The sequence below is a fragment of the Phocoena phocoena genome, chromosome 18 (genome assembly GCF_963924675.1).
Source record: "Phocoena phocoena chromosome 18, mPhoPho1.1, whole genome shotgun sequence".
NCBI classification, from domain to species: domain Eukaryota; kingdom Metazoa; phylum Chordata; class Mammalia; order Artiodactyla; family Phocoenidae; genus Phocoena; species Phocoena phocoena.
This window is the reverse complement of record NC_089236.1, coordinates 1,287,033-1,303,722: the sequence shown is the minus strand read 5'-3', so window position 1 is coordinate 1,303,722 and position 16,690 is coordinate 1,287,033. Positions and strand designations below refer to the sequence as shown.

Below are 16,690 nucleotides of genomic sequence, written 5' to 3'. Positions count from 1 at the left end.
CCATTTCTGAAAAGTGTCATTAACATTACGTGGGAACCACAAATGAACACCTCTCATTTTCCTTTTCAGGTAGAGATGGTCTTCAAAGTGAAGTCTGTGGAAAATGTTCGGTTCTCTGCAGAAACTACAGAAACGGAAGGAAAGAACATTTTCAAAACAACATTGTTGTGAAAGTGTGTTTACAACTAACTGATACTGTTGACAGTTTTGTTTTCATTTTGACTAATAAAACACTTTAAGAAGATTGTATTTATGGTCAAAGGAAACTGGACTAACCATGCGGCCGAAGACTTTTCCCGCCACGACCTACTCTGGGAACAGCCGACAGCGGCTGCAGGAGATCCGCGAGGGGCTGAAGCAGCCGCCCAAGACCCCCACCCCGGGGCCGCCCGCGGGGCCGGGCAGTGACGCCGCCCTGGATGCCAAGGCCCTGGGGGGCAAGGACGCGGCTAGGCAGCAGCAGCAGACGAGGACAGCCCCAAAGTTCGGGCCTTACCAGAAAGCCCTGAGAGAAATCAGATACTCCTTGCTGCCCTTTGCTAATGAATCGGGCCCTTCGGCCGCCGCAGAAGTAAACCGACAAATGCTGCAGGAATTGGTGGACGCGGGCTGTGACCAGGTGGGTGGACGCTCCCGGGAGGCTGCGCATCTGGGGTGCAGAGGAGACCAGCAGAGGTCCCTGGAGAGGGGTTTCTAGGCTACAAACCCGAGGCCCTTTCTGCGTCCCATTGCACTGTTTTCCACCTTCTCTCCAAAACCATCTTGTTAGCTGCTTTCCTTTTCAGGCAAGATCCGGAGATTTCTCAACTCTCCTGAAGTTGTGTCCCGTGCGCTTTCTGTCCTGTCCCTGTGAGGATGGGAAGGCTTTCCCACGTAGCCCTCTCCTTGGGGTTTATTTGGCTTATTGTGAGCTGTCGTGGGGAAGAGACTGGCTTCCTTGAACTTGTGTTTGGTTTGTGCATTTTTTAACTCAGCTAAGGGGAAGGTTGGTTAACATGAGTCGGCTCTTTGCCTCTGTTTTCTCCTGTTTTAAAAGATAGCATCTATGCTATTAGAGGAGACGTAACTATATTGCGAATGAGAAAGACTAGAAAATAAAAAGCTTGAGAAATCATCAGAATGGTGGCAACACAGCCTGACTTCTCACTGCTTAAGAATGAAGGCCAGTTAATGGAGGAGACATCAATTACACAGAAACACACACGGGGGCCGTGCGTACGCTCTTGTACTCTTCACGTGGCTGAATAAAGTCCGAACCGAGGGGCAGGACCGTATAAAATGGAGCTCATGTCCAACCAGGTAAAAATGTGTCCGTGACATGTAACTAGTAAAAATGCAACTGTCTTATGAAACGGCTTCTGAAAGCAAGCGCTGTATCATCACCTGTCACGTGAAAGTCAGAGCTGCATGAACGTGGAAATAGAGCAGGCACGTCTGCCGCCTTGCAAACTGAGTAGGATTTCATGCGCAGAGCGCATCAGGGTGGCTTGAGCACTTCTAGTTTCTTAGGAACAGCGTAACTACGTACTCTTGGCCTCACAGTCACGGGAACTGGGAGGAAAGAGAAACAACGCCCTCTTTTATTTCCAAAAGCTACCTCAGCCCTCTTATAGTTTCTTACCGGAGAACTTAGATTTCTCAGATGATCTGTTTGGGAAACCAGTGGCGCTGTTTTGTGGGGCTTCCTTGACCCTTCAGGATGTGCCGGGATTGACCTGGGTAACGAGCTGCTTTCGTGAAGCCCAGGCTGTGAATGGCGGGCGCAGAGGGTTAGCAGCGCGAGCTGACAGCACAGCCACGGCCTTTCTCTCTGTGAAAATATGAAGCTGTCCCCTGACCAACAGAACTTGATGCTTTTGAAGATAGGATGGAGCCGTCCCGGGGAAATAGTGGGTGAGATTGCAGGTACTCAGCCCAGTAACAAAGCTGAAACCTTCTTTAAATCACTCGCGAACAAAAGAGGTAATCAGAGCCGCTGTTCTTGCAGTTGTGATAAAAACAGACAAATCAGGCAAATGATCCGGAGTACAGGTGGGATCTCATTGTGGTAAAATCCATTCGTGACAACTACAGTGCAAGAAATAATGAAGCTGGCGCCGTTTATAGTAAAACACGAATATGGTAAAATTAAGGGTCGGGACACCCATAAGTTCCCATCAGCATTTAATTCATGTTCATTGCTGGTAGAAAGGACTCTTTACCCTTTTGATGCTCCTGAAATAATCCGTCAGATTGGTGCATGGTGTTACTTTGTGGCTCAAGACAACTCTGCCTTCTCTCTGACCCTCCAACTCAGACTTTTTCTGGCCTGGTTAGAGGGTACATTTGCTTTCAGAGAATTCTGGTTGGAAAGTCATTACGTGAACCCAAATAATGTGAGGAAAAGCTCAGCAGTACCTCTAGAGTTGTGTGTCTTGGATAAAGCAGGTGCTTAGAATTCCCGTGTAACAGGTACAGAGAATTCCTGTCGGTGCAGCTTTTCCCCTTGTCTCCTGTTGTATTGCCTTTTAATCTAGGTTCAGTTTTGTTTTCTTATATTTTGAGTTTAAATGCCATTTTAACCCTCTATTTATAAGAATGGCAGTAAACTCCCAGTTTTCCCAAGGTCTTATAGGTCCTTGTTGGTGATGACACACTTTATATGCAGTGTTTTATCTACCGCGTGTGTACACACATTTTCTTCCCCATTTTATTGGGACTCTGATTCAGTTTCTGGGAAAATGTAAAAGACTGTTCACTGTGTAATGGTATAATGTATATGTCAAACGGTGTAATGTTCATAATCTTTTGCACATAAATCATTAAAGACTTATGAAATTTTCTATAGGGCAAACAGAGAGGCCGGTGGGTTAATATTTCTTAAGGAAGGAGCTGTTCTTTAAATATAGATTTAAGGAATTGGAAAGATACGTTTTTGATTGTGGGCATCCTGTTTTGTCGTCTCTTATTAGCACGAGTGATGATTTAAATTTAGCTCTTACTTTATCTTTCTTATAAAATTTAGTTTCGCTTTTTCTTGTAATCTTTATGGTTCCAAACGACCCTATTACCAGGTGTTCCCTCTTTTTCTTCCTGAGACAGTTTTAAAAACGGCGAATTCAGTGTTGCCGCGATGTTCGTATGTGTGACATTGCTGCTTCTCGGAAGCACCGATTTGTATTCGCCCGCTGCACTGTGACGGGTTAGCGCAAGTAGGGCGCCCTTGGGACAGGCCTGCAGCCCTTGGGGCCCCTCAGAGTCTGTGTTGGGGCCTTGGGAGAGCAAGGATGCCCGTGGCTCCTGGGCCCTTAGAGCAGCTGAGCGTTCCATCACGGTGTGTCCCCAGAGGGGGACTTAGGTGAGGAATTTCTTTCAGACGGGAGTCCTGGGACTTGTTCGTGCTTTTTCCCAGTGGATGACCTGTGTCCTGACCCTGCCCACCTCCCTCCTTGCTCTGCCGTGGGCGGTGCTGAGTCCAGGCGCGGCTATGTTCCCCTGGTCCCGAATTTCTCTGTCGGTATAATTTTCCTAATCCTGACTTAATCCAGTTTTCCTCACTTTATTGTATGTGTTTAAGTGAGTAAACTCTTTAACGAAATGCAGGTAGGAAGAAATGTAAACAAACAAATCCATTTCTTATGCCCAATTCGGGCTGAGGAAGAAAGCCAGTGGTCAGGGACTCGAGCACAGCACCAGGTAGACTGGGGTGATTTGGTCAGTAGGAAAAGGGAGAGAATTCTTGGCATCCTCAAGCCAAAAAGTGCCGAAGAATCACGTTTCTCAGCCCACCACACAGGGTGCTCCTCGACCCAGGTCCTTTTGCAGAGGCTGCGGCGCTGGGCGTGCTGCTGTTACAGTGGAAGGACAGGCCGTGGCGGTGGCTGCGACCGTGTGACCCCGCGCTGTTCCGAGACCGCATGGCAGCGGTCAGAGAGGGCTCCAGTTGCGACCCCAGTGACTCAGGCTCCCCCCGCCCTGGCAAGCGTGGTCGCACGTGCCTGTCACACCCGCTTGAGTGGAGGGAGGACAGCGGTGCCCGCGGAGGGGCTTCCTCCTCAGCGACTTGGTCCCCTCCTCTCGCCCCCCTCCTCCCCCCGGCCACGCTTGCCCAGCCCCCCTTCCCCCGGACAAGCTCACGCCGGAGCTCTGTGGACGTGTCACACTGTGTCAGCGGTGATGCCATCTCCCCTCATCCCCGTCTGGATCAGCTCACCTCCTGCAGGAGCCCTGGTTCTTGCCTCCGGGTTTGAGCCGACCCCGGTCAGACCGCCAGGCTCCGTTGTTTCTTCTTTTTTTCTTTCTGGCTGCACTGCACGGCATGTGCATGATCCCCTGACCGGGGATCGAACCCCTGTCCCCTGCCCTGGAAGCGCACAGTCTTAACCACTGGACCTACAGGAGAGTCCCGGGGTCCGTTGTTTCTAACTCGTAGGCCCATGGTCGGCCGCCCCTCTCGGCGCTGGACCCGCGAGTGTGCCCCGCGAGTGTGCCCCGTGTGCCCTGGAGGCCCCGCGTGGCCATGGGGCTGTGCCCCTCATTCGGCAGGAGCAGTGATGGTGGGAAACGCAAGCTTTGCAGAGAGGATTCCGGGCGCTGGTCCACTAAACTGTCCCTCAAGTCTCAGGCACTAGAACAGACAGAAGCACAGCTCTGCCTCACTGGCCGTTATCAGGAAAGGGCCGGGGGTGACCCTGAGGGGCGCTGATGCGAGGCTGCCATCCCTTCATCCTGGTGACAGGTGGCCTCGGTGGTCTCAGTCTAAGGCCGGGGTTTTGCTAATGAGGGAGATGCAGGGATTCAGGTGACTCGTATGTTTCCTCCTCTTCCTCTGGAAAAGGGACTAGTGTTCAGGGTTGTCACTGCCCTGAAATATTAATAAGAGCAGGAGGAAAAAAGAAACACTTGAGTTGAGGAATGTCAGTCCTGTAACAGGAAACTGTCTTAACAATGACTGTGGGTGTAGCAGCCTTTGCCTTTTCCCCCCTCTGTTTTTTCTTTTCTTTTTTTTTTGATTTTCAAATTAATTTCGGCCCTGCCAAAAGATAAACTATACCTTTCTAAATAGGATTTAGACAAGACACTAGCAAATCATACCTTTGTGTCGTACCTTCCCCCAGGCTTCCCCAGGTTATTAAAGTAGCGTGTGTTCATTGCATACTTTCGGAAAATACATAAAAGTATAAAGAGAAAATAAAAATTGCCGCAGTTGTATCAGCCCAGATATGACCACTCTGAACATTTTGGTATAAAAGTGGCCAAATTTTTTTTCTAGTTAAAGGAAGTTAAGGGAAGTCATCAAGGAGTGATGTGCCCAGGGTGACAGGTGGAAAAATGCTGGTCACAAAACAGCACGTACAATATGATCCCAGTTCTTCTGTTGCAGAAATATACGCGTTGACTCTCTCCCTGCTCGCCTTCCCGCTCAGCTCTCCCGCCAGGCCCGGGACCGCAGGGCTCCTCTCCCCATCTGTTCCCTGCACAGAACCCTCCGAGTGGTCACTCTGGAAAGGAAGGAGCCTGTCCTTTCCCTCCGGAAACCTTCCCACTGTGCCGGGGACGAGTTCTTGGCCTCAGGTCCCGCCCTTTCCCGCGGTCGGCACCCTGGCCCTGCCGGCCGTGTGGCCTCTTCTCAGGCTTCCCAACTCCAGCCCCCACTTGCCTGGGTGATGCCCTCTCCCTTTGGAGGCTTGTCTCAGTGTCATGGATTCAGAAAAGCCTTTTCTGATCCCCGGTCTAAATTGGAACCCCCTGTTTTCGTTCTTTCATTACAGCGGAAGTTCCCTCCATGGCGTTTATCAGAATTTGTTTCTATGTGTGTAGGTGTGTATTTCGTTCAGTAACCATCTCTCCCTTCAGGTTGCAGACCTGTGAAGCGGTGGCTTTGTTCTGAGACCACCATCCTCTAGGCCCTGAAACTGTGCAAACCCTCAGAAGTGAAGGGATAAAGATTTCATCATAAACACTTTCGTCTGTAACATCTGTGTTATATTCCATTGTTCAAACAGATGTTCTGTAATTTATTGTAAACAGCTGGTGTTAAAAGGTAAACCGAGGCATATTAAACATTTTAAGAGTTTATTTGAGCAAAAATCTATTTGAGTTGGACAGCACCAAGTCGGAAGTGTTAGGAGCTCCAGTGACCAGGCAGGGGAGAGGGAAGCAGGAGGTACCGGTGGGCTGCAGCGAGGCCTGGCCACCGCGAGGGGCAGAGTTTCGGGCTCGTGCCCGGGCTGACGTGGCATCAAACCACACAGGGCTCGCGGCCTCCTCGTGTGAGCAGCTCAGCGCTGGCGATGAACAGCCTTCTGCGGGAATCATAATGGATTTCACTGATTTCCTGGGAATAAATTTTAGAAATGGAATTACTAGGACAAGTGATAAGGGCATTTTTATAGTTTTTATTTGAATCGCCACATTTCTTGATGTGTTTAAGTTGCACTTACGCTTTCAGTCCTTCCAGCAATGAATGAGATCTGTCTTGGACTCGTCCCTGACCAGAGCCTCTCCTTCAGTCATTGTTTAATGAATACTTTCCCCGATGCCTGCAATTTTTTCCTCCTAAGTAGCTTTCACATCTCTGTCTTTTCCGTGCTAACACCCTGCCCTACGCCAGATTCTCCTGAGAAGTCCCCCGACCCGCATTCCTCCTGGTGGCCTTTTCCTGAAACGCGGCCGCAGCCACCCCCTTGGGAGCCGCTGCACTTCCTCATCCGACCCCGTCCTTTCTCTCGTTACCAGGCACACCCGCCTGCCCCGGCCGTATCCCCCTCCTTACACGCCGGCGGCCTCCAGGCCGAGTAACTGCCCCGCACGCACTGTCCGTCCTCCCGCTGGGACCTCCCCGGCAACCCAGCTGCATCCCACCCCGCCAAGGCCCGCTTCTTCCGTGGTCCATCGTGTGGTCTCCTTGGGCAGTGGGTTCCCGCACGAGCCGTGTTCTCCCTTCCCCGAATCCCCGTTTCCATCAGGACCCCCCAGGCAACCGTGGTGGCTTACACGGGGTCTTAGGGATTTGCTGGCCCACCTGGCACGTTTCGCAGGTGAATTAGCTGAGAACCCACAACAGTAGAAGGAATCGGTGAAATTAAATATGGATCAGTGGACATCACACAAGCAAAAAACATAGAAAAGATTGAAGAGAAGTAAACAGACTCTCAGAGGCCTGTGGCACAATACCGAGGGGTCCAGGATGTGTGACGTATGTGAACTGGAATCCCTGAAGGAGGAAGGGACAGAAAAACATCTGAAGCAGTAATGGCTGAAAACTTCCCAAATTTGGTGAAAACTTTCAGGTACAGTCAGATCTCAATAAAACGAGGCTTCGCTTTGTTGCGGCTCACGCACTGGGGGGTGGGGCTTAAGTGGAGATGCCACTGACCCTTGAACGACTTGGGTTTGAACTTCACGGGGCCACTTATCCACAGATTTTCTTCAGCAAATGTGTCCCACGCACTCTGTGGTAGGTTGAATCCGCGGACGTGGAACCACGAGTGCGGACGGCCGACTGTACAGCTGTACACGGGTTCTCAGCTGTGTGGGCAGCTGAAACCCCTAACCAACCCCCATCGCTCCGGGTCAGCTGTGGCAAGGGTCCTATATTTTTCCTGACACAATTAGAAATCAACATTTAAGTAGGTGGTGGTAAGTTAAAAATGCATGTTGCAGCCTTTAGAGCAATCACTAAAATACAGTTGGAGGAGACAGAGCTACAGAGTCAGTGAAGAATTAAAGCGAACGATTAAAGCAGCATTTGATTAACGTGGAAGGAACCGGGGATGGAGGAGTGGCGGAGTGAAAGCCAGACGCGTCAGTAGGCATGCAGACCTAAATAAAGCCATAGCGATCATTACACTCGCTGTGTAAAGCGATTAAGCACCCCAATCAAAAGGCAGAGACTGTCACACTGAATAAAAAAGCAAGATCCACCTCTGTCCCGTCTACAAGGCACACCTGTTACAAGAACAAGGACACGAAGAGACTGAAAGCCAAAGTCCGGGGGAAATGTCTGCCCTGCAAACCGTAAACATCAAGTAGATGCGGTGGCGACGTTGAAATCAGACAGTACCCTTCAGGGTGAGTGTTACTTGAGACAGAGGGACACAATAATAAAAGGGCCAGTACGTGAGGATGATGTACCAGGGAGAGCACACCTGAAGACAAAGCTTCAGGCTCTATGGGGTGAGGGGTGCCACGCGGGAGCTAAAAGGAGCAATAGACAAGTCCACGGTCGCACGTGGAGGTCTTCACCTGGCTCTCCCGTGGTCGATGGAGCGGCAGACAAGGATCGGTGGGATGCAGGACACGCAGCTCCGCGTCCCTCCAGCCTGGAGCGTCGTGCGGGGGTCCTTCCTCCGTGCTGAGGGTGGGAGGCCCCGCCCTCCATGAATCAGCCGGCCACTCACGTGTAGAGATTCTAGATGCTGACGGGGACAGTCGAGGCCCGGATTGGGTAGGTCAGTAGTTTTGATCCCGAGCCAATAAAAACCAGACAGGGTTTCAGGGTGCTGTGCGTCCCGTCACGGACAGAGCTGAACACCCGAATGACCCTGCGTCTGGGGAGGTGCTGAAAGGCACTTGCTGAACAAGAAGGTGCCACCAGCTCGGGCGCCTTCCCTCTGAAGATGCCTTGCATGGTGTTCCCGCAGGTGCGCCCGTGCTGGCCCCGGGACACCAACAGAAACTTCTCTGTCAGTGTACTTGAATTCTAGTTCAAGAACGGTGCAGAACTCACTGGGAGTAGTAAATAGGAGCTTAGACGTAAAGGAATACTAACGTAGTTGACAATAACCTGTTAAATAAATAAAAATCCATGAACCAAAAAGCAAAACAGAATGAGACGGCCAGTCAGTGGGCAGCTGCAGCCTTCCGGGTTCTGCAGTGGGCGCTCGGTGGGGCCGGCGGAGGCTCCCAGGCCCTTACGGCCCGTGGGGGGCGGCTGCGCTGACCCCGGCGGCTCGTCTGAGTTGAAGTCTGCGCTGAGCCCGATACACGCCTGATTTGGAGGACTTCGTGCAAAAAAGAGAATGTAAGATATCTCTGTACCTTTAATATTGATTGCACTTGAAAGAGATCTATGGGGGTAAATAACGTATTAACACTAATTCCACTTTTACCTTTTTCTTCTTAAATGTGGCTACAAGAAAATGAAAGTCCCTCTGTGGCCCGTGTTAGCTTTCTGTCGGGCAGTGGTCAGTTGTGCCAGTGAAAGCAGTCGAACCCTCGCTCACTCCCTGCCCAGACCTCGTGCACTAGAAATGTCAACCAGCTTGGAAAGGGCAACTCATAATTTCATGACTACTATAGGTATATTGTTTTCAAAATCGTAATTTAGGTTTGTTATAGAACGTTCTAGACATTGTAGATGAAAATGAAAGCAGCTGAAAATCTTACCTCTGAAAGGCAGCCACTGATAAGATTACGTTTTTAACATCAATATTTTGATAGATAAGCACCTTCAGTCTTTTATATGTGTGTGTGTGTGTGTGTGTGTGTGTTTGTTTAGTCCGAGTTGGGTCTTCGTTGTTGCTCACGGGGGTGGGGGTGGGGGCTTCTCTTCATTGCGGTGCATGGGCTTCTCATTGCAGTGACTTCTCTTGTTGTGGAGCACGGGCTCTAGGCATGCGGGCTTCAGTATTTGTGGGACGTGGGCTCAGTAGTTGTGGCTCTCTGGCTCTAGAGTGCAGGCTCAGTAGTTGTGGCGCACGGGCTTAGTTGCTCCACGGCATGTGGGATCCTCCCGGACCAGGGCTCGAACCCGTGTCCCCTGCATTGGCAGGCGGATTCTTAACCACTGCACCACCAGGGAAGCCCCGCCTCTCCTTCCTACCTGGTCCTTGCTAACACTGTGGCTTAGGGTAAGTTGCTAATCCATCTTACTCTCTCGGTTTTTGCATCTCTGACACATGGCTGGCGGCACTCATTTCTCGGGGTGACTGTGGCGGATAGGGCGGGGCTTAGATGCAGGGTCCTCTGTCTACACATTCACTCCACAGGCCTTCCTGCTGTTCATTTCTTTACAAATCTGCCAACAGCCTGTACGTGCGACTCTCCGAAAGGGGTGCTAATGGCATTTTCTAAGAGCATCGTTTTAAAGTGGGACCACTGCTAGGTAGAAGGTTTGGCTGGAAGATTTCCTAGTGGATCTCCGGCAGGTATTGATGAAGCTTGTCGTCTCTGGAACTCTTAAATCTGCAGCGGCCCAGATGTTTGAAATTCCTGGCCAAGGGCAGAGCCTCCCATTGTACGGACCTGTCCCAAGGTGTGTCAAAATAGCTGTTTTCTCAGAGAAAACGATCGTGCACCTCCGAGCACGTGTGTGGTCATTGTCTGGTGTTTAGTCTGCTGCCTGTGGGCACGTGACCAGCTGGAGAAAACAGGCCTCCCTGTAACGAGCATCCCTGCAGTGGTGTCACACGTGTCCGTGGAGGGTGGAGAGGACACGGGTTCTGACCCGCAGCCGGAGCTGACACCCACGCACGGTCTCTAGAAGCCCGTCTCGATAGAGCCGAGAGAAGGAAGCAGATGTTTTTAAACAGCAGCCAAAGAAGAGGTGAGAGGAAGTGAGGGGGGGTCGTGGGTCCCAACACCAGGGAATCTGGCGGTTACTTGGCTGCGTTTCTGGAAGATCATCAGGCCCCCATCGCTCTGAGGTGCCACCGTGAACATGTCGGTATCTGGTGTGATTTTTTTTTTTTAATTTACAAAATGAGGTCATATCGTGTGTGCTGTTGGGTTTGTTTGCTTTGGCTTGAGTTGGAGGCTGTTCGTACCTGGCTGGGAGTGACGGCCACAGCGCTGATGGCAGGGGCTGCGCTGGAGGCCGGGCTCACTGCTGCCCACGCCGGGCTTGGCTTCTCCGGGGGAGGGGAGACCCTCAGCTCTGTGAGGTGTGGCGGGGCCGAAGGGCTGTGTCCTGGCTCCCTTGACCCGCTGCCTCACTTCCGTGCTGCCCGTCTGCCCCTCGCTGGGCTGCAGTCTCTGGTCGGAGCTTCGGGTTCAGTGTCCCCAGGGGAGGGCCGGGCCGGGAGGGACCCTGGGTCCTCATCCTCTCCTGCCCCGTGGGCTCACAGCTTGCTCCTGGGCGTTTCACCCCCTCCCTCTGGCTTCTCTATTCCAAGACGTCCTGAGGCCCCTTCTCCGCTGTGACTGTCGCGTCAGAGCACGGATGGAAAGTAATGAGAGGGATTTGGCGGCTGACGCACCAGGTATGAGCCGAAGCCCCGTGTGTGTTTTTGGGACCCACTTTTTGTGCTTGGCTTGTTTTACTTTACAGTATATTGCAAGCATTGCCCCGTGTCATTTTATTCTCCGACACACTGTCTAAAAAAACAAAGTGTCGCGTTCCAGTGAATTGATGATAGACCTCGGTCTATTCTGGGGCACCCAGGTTGTTTGAATGTTGTCACCCGTAAGCGACAGCCAGTGGGTCACTCTTTCACTGCTGGACGGGACCCGCTGGGCCACAGGAGGGGCTGTTTGAGGCAGGAGCAGGTGCGGAGGAGGGGTGGGATTCGGCGCCTCTAGAGCCTCCAGGGCGGAGACCACGCAGGGACGGCGCTCTTCCCGTCCCCTGTGCGCTCACGGGATGGGGCCGCCAGGGCAGGAAGGGCTGGGCTTTTGCACGTCTGTTCCTTCATCCGTTCATCGCTTTCCGAACGCCCAAGCAGTTCCTGTCTGCCAAGCCGTGGACACAGACGTGAGCAGGACGCAGCTTCCGGCCCCGAGAACTTCAGGATGAGCAGGCGGGATCGTGGACGAGGGGCACAGGCCGCGCGTGGGCAGGCAGCACTGGGGCTGGCCTTCCCGTCAGACATGCTTGTGATGACTGATGATGAGTAATATTTCAAACATTTATAGAAGTAGAGAGAATGATGTAACATTTTCCCACCTTGCTCCAGAGACCTGTGGGAGAAACGCTGTGTCACATGGAGCCTCTCTGTGCCTCCGCGCTGGGTCCCTCATTCCCATTTGTGTTCGGTGCTGTTGCTTTAGGCGCGTCCTGTGACCAATCTGCGGTTGTTTTACAGGTGTTTTAAAACCCCTGTATAATGCGACTTTGCAGCTTCCTTTTCCCGTCTGCATCGTGGTTCTGAGGTTTATCGACGTTGAGGGACGAGGCTCCCGTTCATTGTAATTGCTGTCATTTCACCGCCACTTACGTCTCCGTTATCCCACTAACGGATGTTTAGATCGTTTCCAGTTTTCCATTCTCGACAGAAGTGCAGCAGGTGTTCTCCTGTGTGTGCTTCTTGTGAACACGTGGGGACTTTCTCCAGAAGTGGGGTTTGTGGGTCACAGGATGTGAGCATCCCTGACTTTACCAGATGCTGTCACAGTGTTCTGTGTGGTTTACAGGTCAGCATCTCGTCCTCAGCCTCTGCGGGGCGGTCTTCCCTGTCCTAGCCGACACTTGGTGGTGTCAGGTATTTTAAACACTTGTCCATCTAATGAGTGTGAGATGGTCCCTTATTTTAAAAAATGCAGCCTCTGATTACTGGTCGTGTTGGACTTGTCTTGACTATTTGGGTTTTGAGTTCTGACTTTACCACTGACTGTATGAACTTGGGAAATGATTACTCATTCTGAGCCTCAAGTCTCCTGATTTTTTAAAAAATATTTAATTTATTTATTTGGCTTCGCCGGGTCTTAGTTGTGGCATGAGGGATCTTCCTTGCCGCGTGTGGGATCTTTAGTTGCGGCATGCGGGATCTAGTTCCCCGACTAGTGATTGAACCCGGATCCCCTGCATTGGGAACTCGGAGTCTGGACCAGCAGCGTCCAGCCACTGGACCAGCAGGGAAGTCCCAGTCTCCTGATTTTGATAAAATACAAGCACCTACATTTTAGGGCGATTCCAAGACTCGGAGACTCGTGCACAGCTCCCGCTCCCTCTCTGTCTCAGTCCCGAGTCCGCCCACCAACAGGGCTCACGAGGCTGCGCCTCCATTCAAGAGACCCTCCCAAAGGCTGGTCTGCAGCACGAGAGGAGCTGAGCTCCCCGTGGGCTGCAAGGGCCCTCCCGGGAACCCAGCAGGAGTCCGTGGGGACCTGGACAGTCGGTGCGTCTGCACGGTCACGCCGGCCCCTTAACCTCCCCCATCCCCCTTAGACTGTGCTCTCCACAGCGCAGCCAGGGGACCCTTTTAAAACGGAAGTCGGATCTTGTGCTCCAAACGCTAGGTGGCTTCCTGCCTCGATCAGGGTAAAAGTCAGCGTCCTTGTCCCGGCCTACTCGATGGGCTTTCACACGGGGGTCAGCATCCATTTCAACCCTGAAATCAGTTTAAAGGATTTCAAACATGTTTTTAAAATTTATTTATTTATTTATTTGGTCGTCCCGGGTCTTAGTTGCGGCACACGCCTGGGATCTAGTTCCCCGACCAGGGATCGAAGCCAGGCCCCCTGCACTGGGAGCGCGGAGTCTTACCCACTGCACCACCAGGGAAGTCCCAGTTTAAAGGGTTTCAGAACCACGGGGTGGAGTCGGCCAGAAGGGTGCCTGCATAGCAGCTATGTGCCTGTGTGCGGAGCTCCCCGATATGTGTCCATTTCAAGGTTACACTGTGGCTTTTTCTTTGCTTTTTTTTTTTTCTTTTTAATAGATTTTTTGTTTTGTTTTGGCGTATTTTTTGTTTGTTTGGTTTCGTTTTGGGCCGCGTGAGGCTTGCGGGATCTGAGTTCTCCAACCACGGATTGAACCCGGGCTACGACAGTGAAAGCCTGGAATCCTAACCACTAGGCCACCAGGGAACTCCCTAACTTTTTCTGAAAATTCCATAAAAACTAGCTTGGAAGTTTGTCTTCAGTACCATATTTCATAATTAAACATTTTTGTAAATTTCACTGTCTCTTTCAAGGGTGTAGAAGTAGCAGAAGACTGTCTTCCTTCTTAAATGAGCCCATAGCTTTCTAGATCGCCCCGTTTACTTGATAACATTTTAAAAAACAACCACAGAGAAGAGAGCTCCCTGAAATCTGCATCTAGACGTCCCTTCCCTTTGATGCCTGTGGGCTGACGGTCCCCAGCAAAGTGGGACGGAGGCCGTGCAGAGGGCTACAGGACACACAGGAGAAGAGCAGCTACTCATTTAAAGCACAGAAAGGAGCTCGAAGGTCTGACTAAGGATGCTCGGTGGGGAGGCCCGTGTGCTGTCTGTGGGTGAGACGTCTGAATGGCAGGAGTTGGCGGTGGCTCTTGTCTGCACGGGAAGACTCTCCCCACACACTCAGGCCACTGAATTTCAGGGGCCAAGGCGGGCTTGTAGCCGATGAAGAGTCTCTTCTTCCAGAATCACGCGGAGCCGCTGGCGCCTGAGCTCTGCCGGCTGGTCCATCTCCCGGCGTCCTGACGCCCATTCGCGGCGCAGGTCTGGCCTCCGTGGCTCCGTCTTGTGTCCGCAGGTACCAGGCGGTGGGCAGCCCCCGCCCCCGTTCCCTGGGCCCAGGGTCCCGCTGCTCACGCACTGGACTGCCACCTCCTGCTTCGTCATCCGGCATCGTGGGCTGAGACAGAAACCGAATCCTTTCCTTCGTGAAAACCTTGTACCTCCGACGACAGAGTTCCCAGCAAGAGTGCGAGCCACAGCTCCCCGTTAAGCCCCCCCTTGATTCCCCTCCCAGCCCCGGAGGACAGTGGCCGGAGGCTCTTGGGCCTGCCCTCTCCCGGTGTCTTCTCTCTACCCTGTAGAGCCCACAGTGAGGTTCAGAGCCAAGTGTGCAGAGCTTGGAGCTTGGCAAGCCCTTGCTTCTGAACCCTTGTCCCGACCTCCGATCCTGCCCTGAAAGGAGCCGGGGCCCTGCCCAGCGGGGGAGCAGGAAGGCTGGTCCTGGGCCCCGTCACACCGCGTCCCCCAGTTCAGACCATCCAGTGAGGCTGTGTTGTCCCCAGGCTTTCTCTGCCTGAGACCTTTGCTTCTGAACTCTGCCCGCCCCCAGCTCCACCCTCCGTCTGGCTGAGTCAGCTCAGGCTTTGAACGCGCCTGTCTCTAACTCAGCGTCAGGTTCTTTGTGTTGGGCCACCACGGACCTCTACCCACTCGTGTCGCCAGGCTCTCTGGCTGGTGGTGACCAGCTCCCCCCTGGAATCTGTCTTCTGAGGGGCCCGCACCGCCCACCCCTGTGCTCTCTGCCACGGGCTCCTTGGTTCCCCCAGAACTCAGAACGCCAGGGCTTGTCTGTCCCTGGCAGGGACGGTCTGGCTCCTTCCTTGTTTCCTGGGGCAGAAGAGACTGTCCTAGAGATTTTGTGGTTTTGTGTGTGTGCCTATTTATTGCGTGACTTGCGCAAGCCAGGTTTTAGAGGACCCGTCGGCCTCCCTAAAAGCAGGCATGTGCTGGTGAGGGTGCGGTCAGGGGGTTCCTGCCAGAGCACGGGGGGCGGCCATGCTGGGGAGGCCCGGCAGAGCCTGTTCCCTGAGCCCAGCGGCGGGCCCACTGTGTCCACGGGCAGGTTCATGCCGCTGACCGTCCTCAGGAGGCCCTGAGCCTGGGCAGCACATGTGCTGTTAAAACTGGTTCCCTACCCTTTCCTGGAACACGGCTAAGTGTTTTTGTATGTTATATTCTCTTTCTCTGTGGCTTTTCATTATTGACAAAAATGGGAGTGTTGTTTTCAAAAAGAGGTTGGACCTAAGTTATCATAATAGGCATATCCAGGAGTGTGGTGTTCCTTTAAGAACAAATCCCACGAAGATATAAGAATGGTTTTGTAGTTAAATATTAACCCAAGTAAAATACTTATTTAGGGGCCTGTGAAGTTGCAAGAGCATGTAGAAAGCAGCACTTCCTGCTGACTGTGTAGCCAAATTATGATAAATGGAAGCAAAGTAGGTATTTGATTATTGGGCTCATAGTAGGACAACTGGAATAACCCGCTGGATAGACTGAACTAAAGACGTTATTTAGGTTCACTGATCACACCAGTAATCAATATTATGATAACGTTCTCATTTCCTGTGTGTGTGTGTGTGTGTGTGTGTGTGTGTGTGTAAACTCATAGGGGATTTTGGTAGTTTCCCTGGAGTGGGTCACACACCTCCGCTCACCTATCTCGATACTGCCAACAGTAAAATCCTTAATGTTTTAGCAAACATCCCTTGAAATCGTGGAACTTTACAGCTGAAGGGAGCTCTGGGATGACCTTGTGAAATCTTGCCCTCTCGCTGGACTCAGCTGTGAGCTGGAGGATTTTTGTCATCTGCCCACAACTATGTAGCTGGATAACACTGGCAGCTTTATTATAACGGAACTGGGCGCACGCATAAGTATTCTCACCATCTTACGCTCTTTAACAAGAAGAAATCATCGCATATTTCAATGTAAAACTGTCAAACTTGTTTTCCTCGTGTTCTGATCAAGCCCTTGTTTGTAGGCGATGCTCAGACGCATTTTGCACGTCAATGTTTCTTCGTGTTGTTTACGCTATCGAAAGTCGCACATTTTGTTCACTGCTGTGTACTCTGTAGAGAAGAATATTAGATGCTTAGTGCTTCTCCAGTAAGAGAATTTGGCCATAGCAAGTATTTTTGGGCTGCATTAAGTGTGTCCCAGGGAATACTTTAATTATAATGAACATAATCATTCTCTCATTGGATTATTTAAGCCCTTTCTACTCCTGCCCTACACCCTTCTGTTTGAGGGGCTGATTTATTGTATTATATCTAATTCGGACAGACATTTTTATGCAAGTTGACTTTTAAAATAGGATTCTTTTA

At 51.7% G+C, this 16,690-nt stretch overlaps 1 protein-coding gene across 1 annotated transcript in view; it reads left to right on the top strand.

Annotated features, from left to right (window-relative positions):
• The first annotated feature begins 277 nt into the window (after positions 1-277).
• LATS2 (large tumor suppressor kinase 2) overlaps positions 278-16,690 on the top strand; it is a 30,318-nt gene continuing 13,905 nt past the window's right edge. Inside the window, exon 1 of the mRNA XM_065896131.1 lies at positions 278-619. Within this exon, the coding sequence (XP_065752203.1) occupies positions 278-619 (342 nt within the window). The remainder of the gene's footprint in view (positions 620-16,690) is intronic.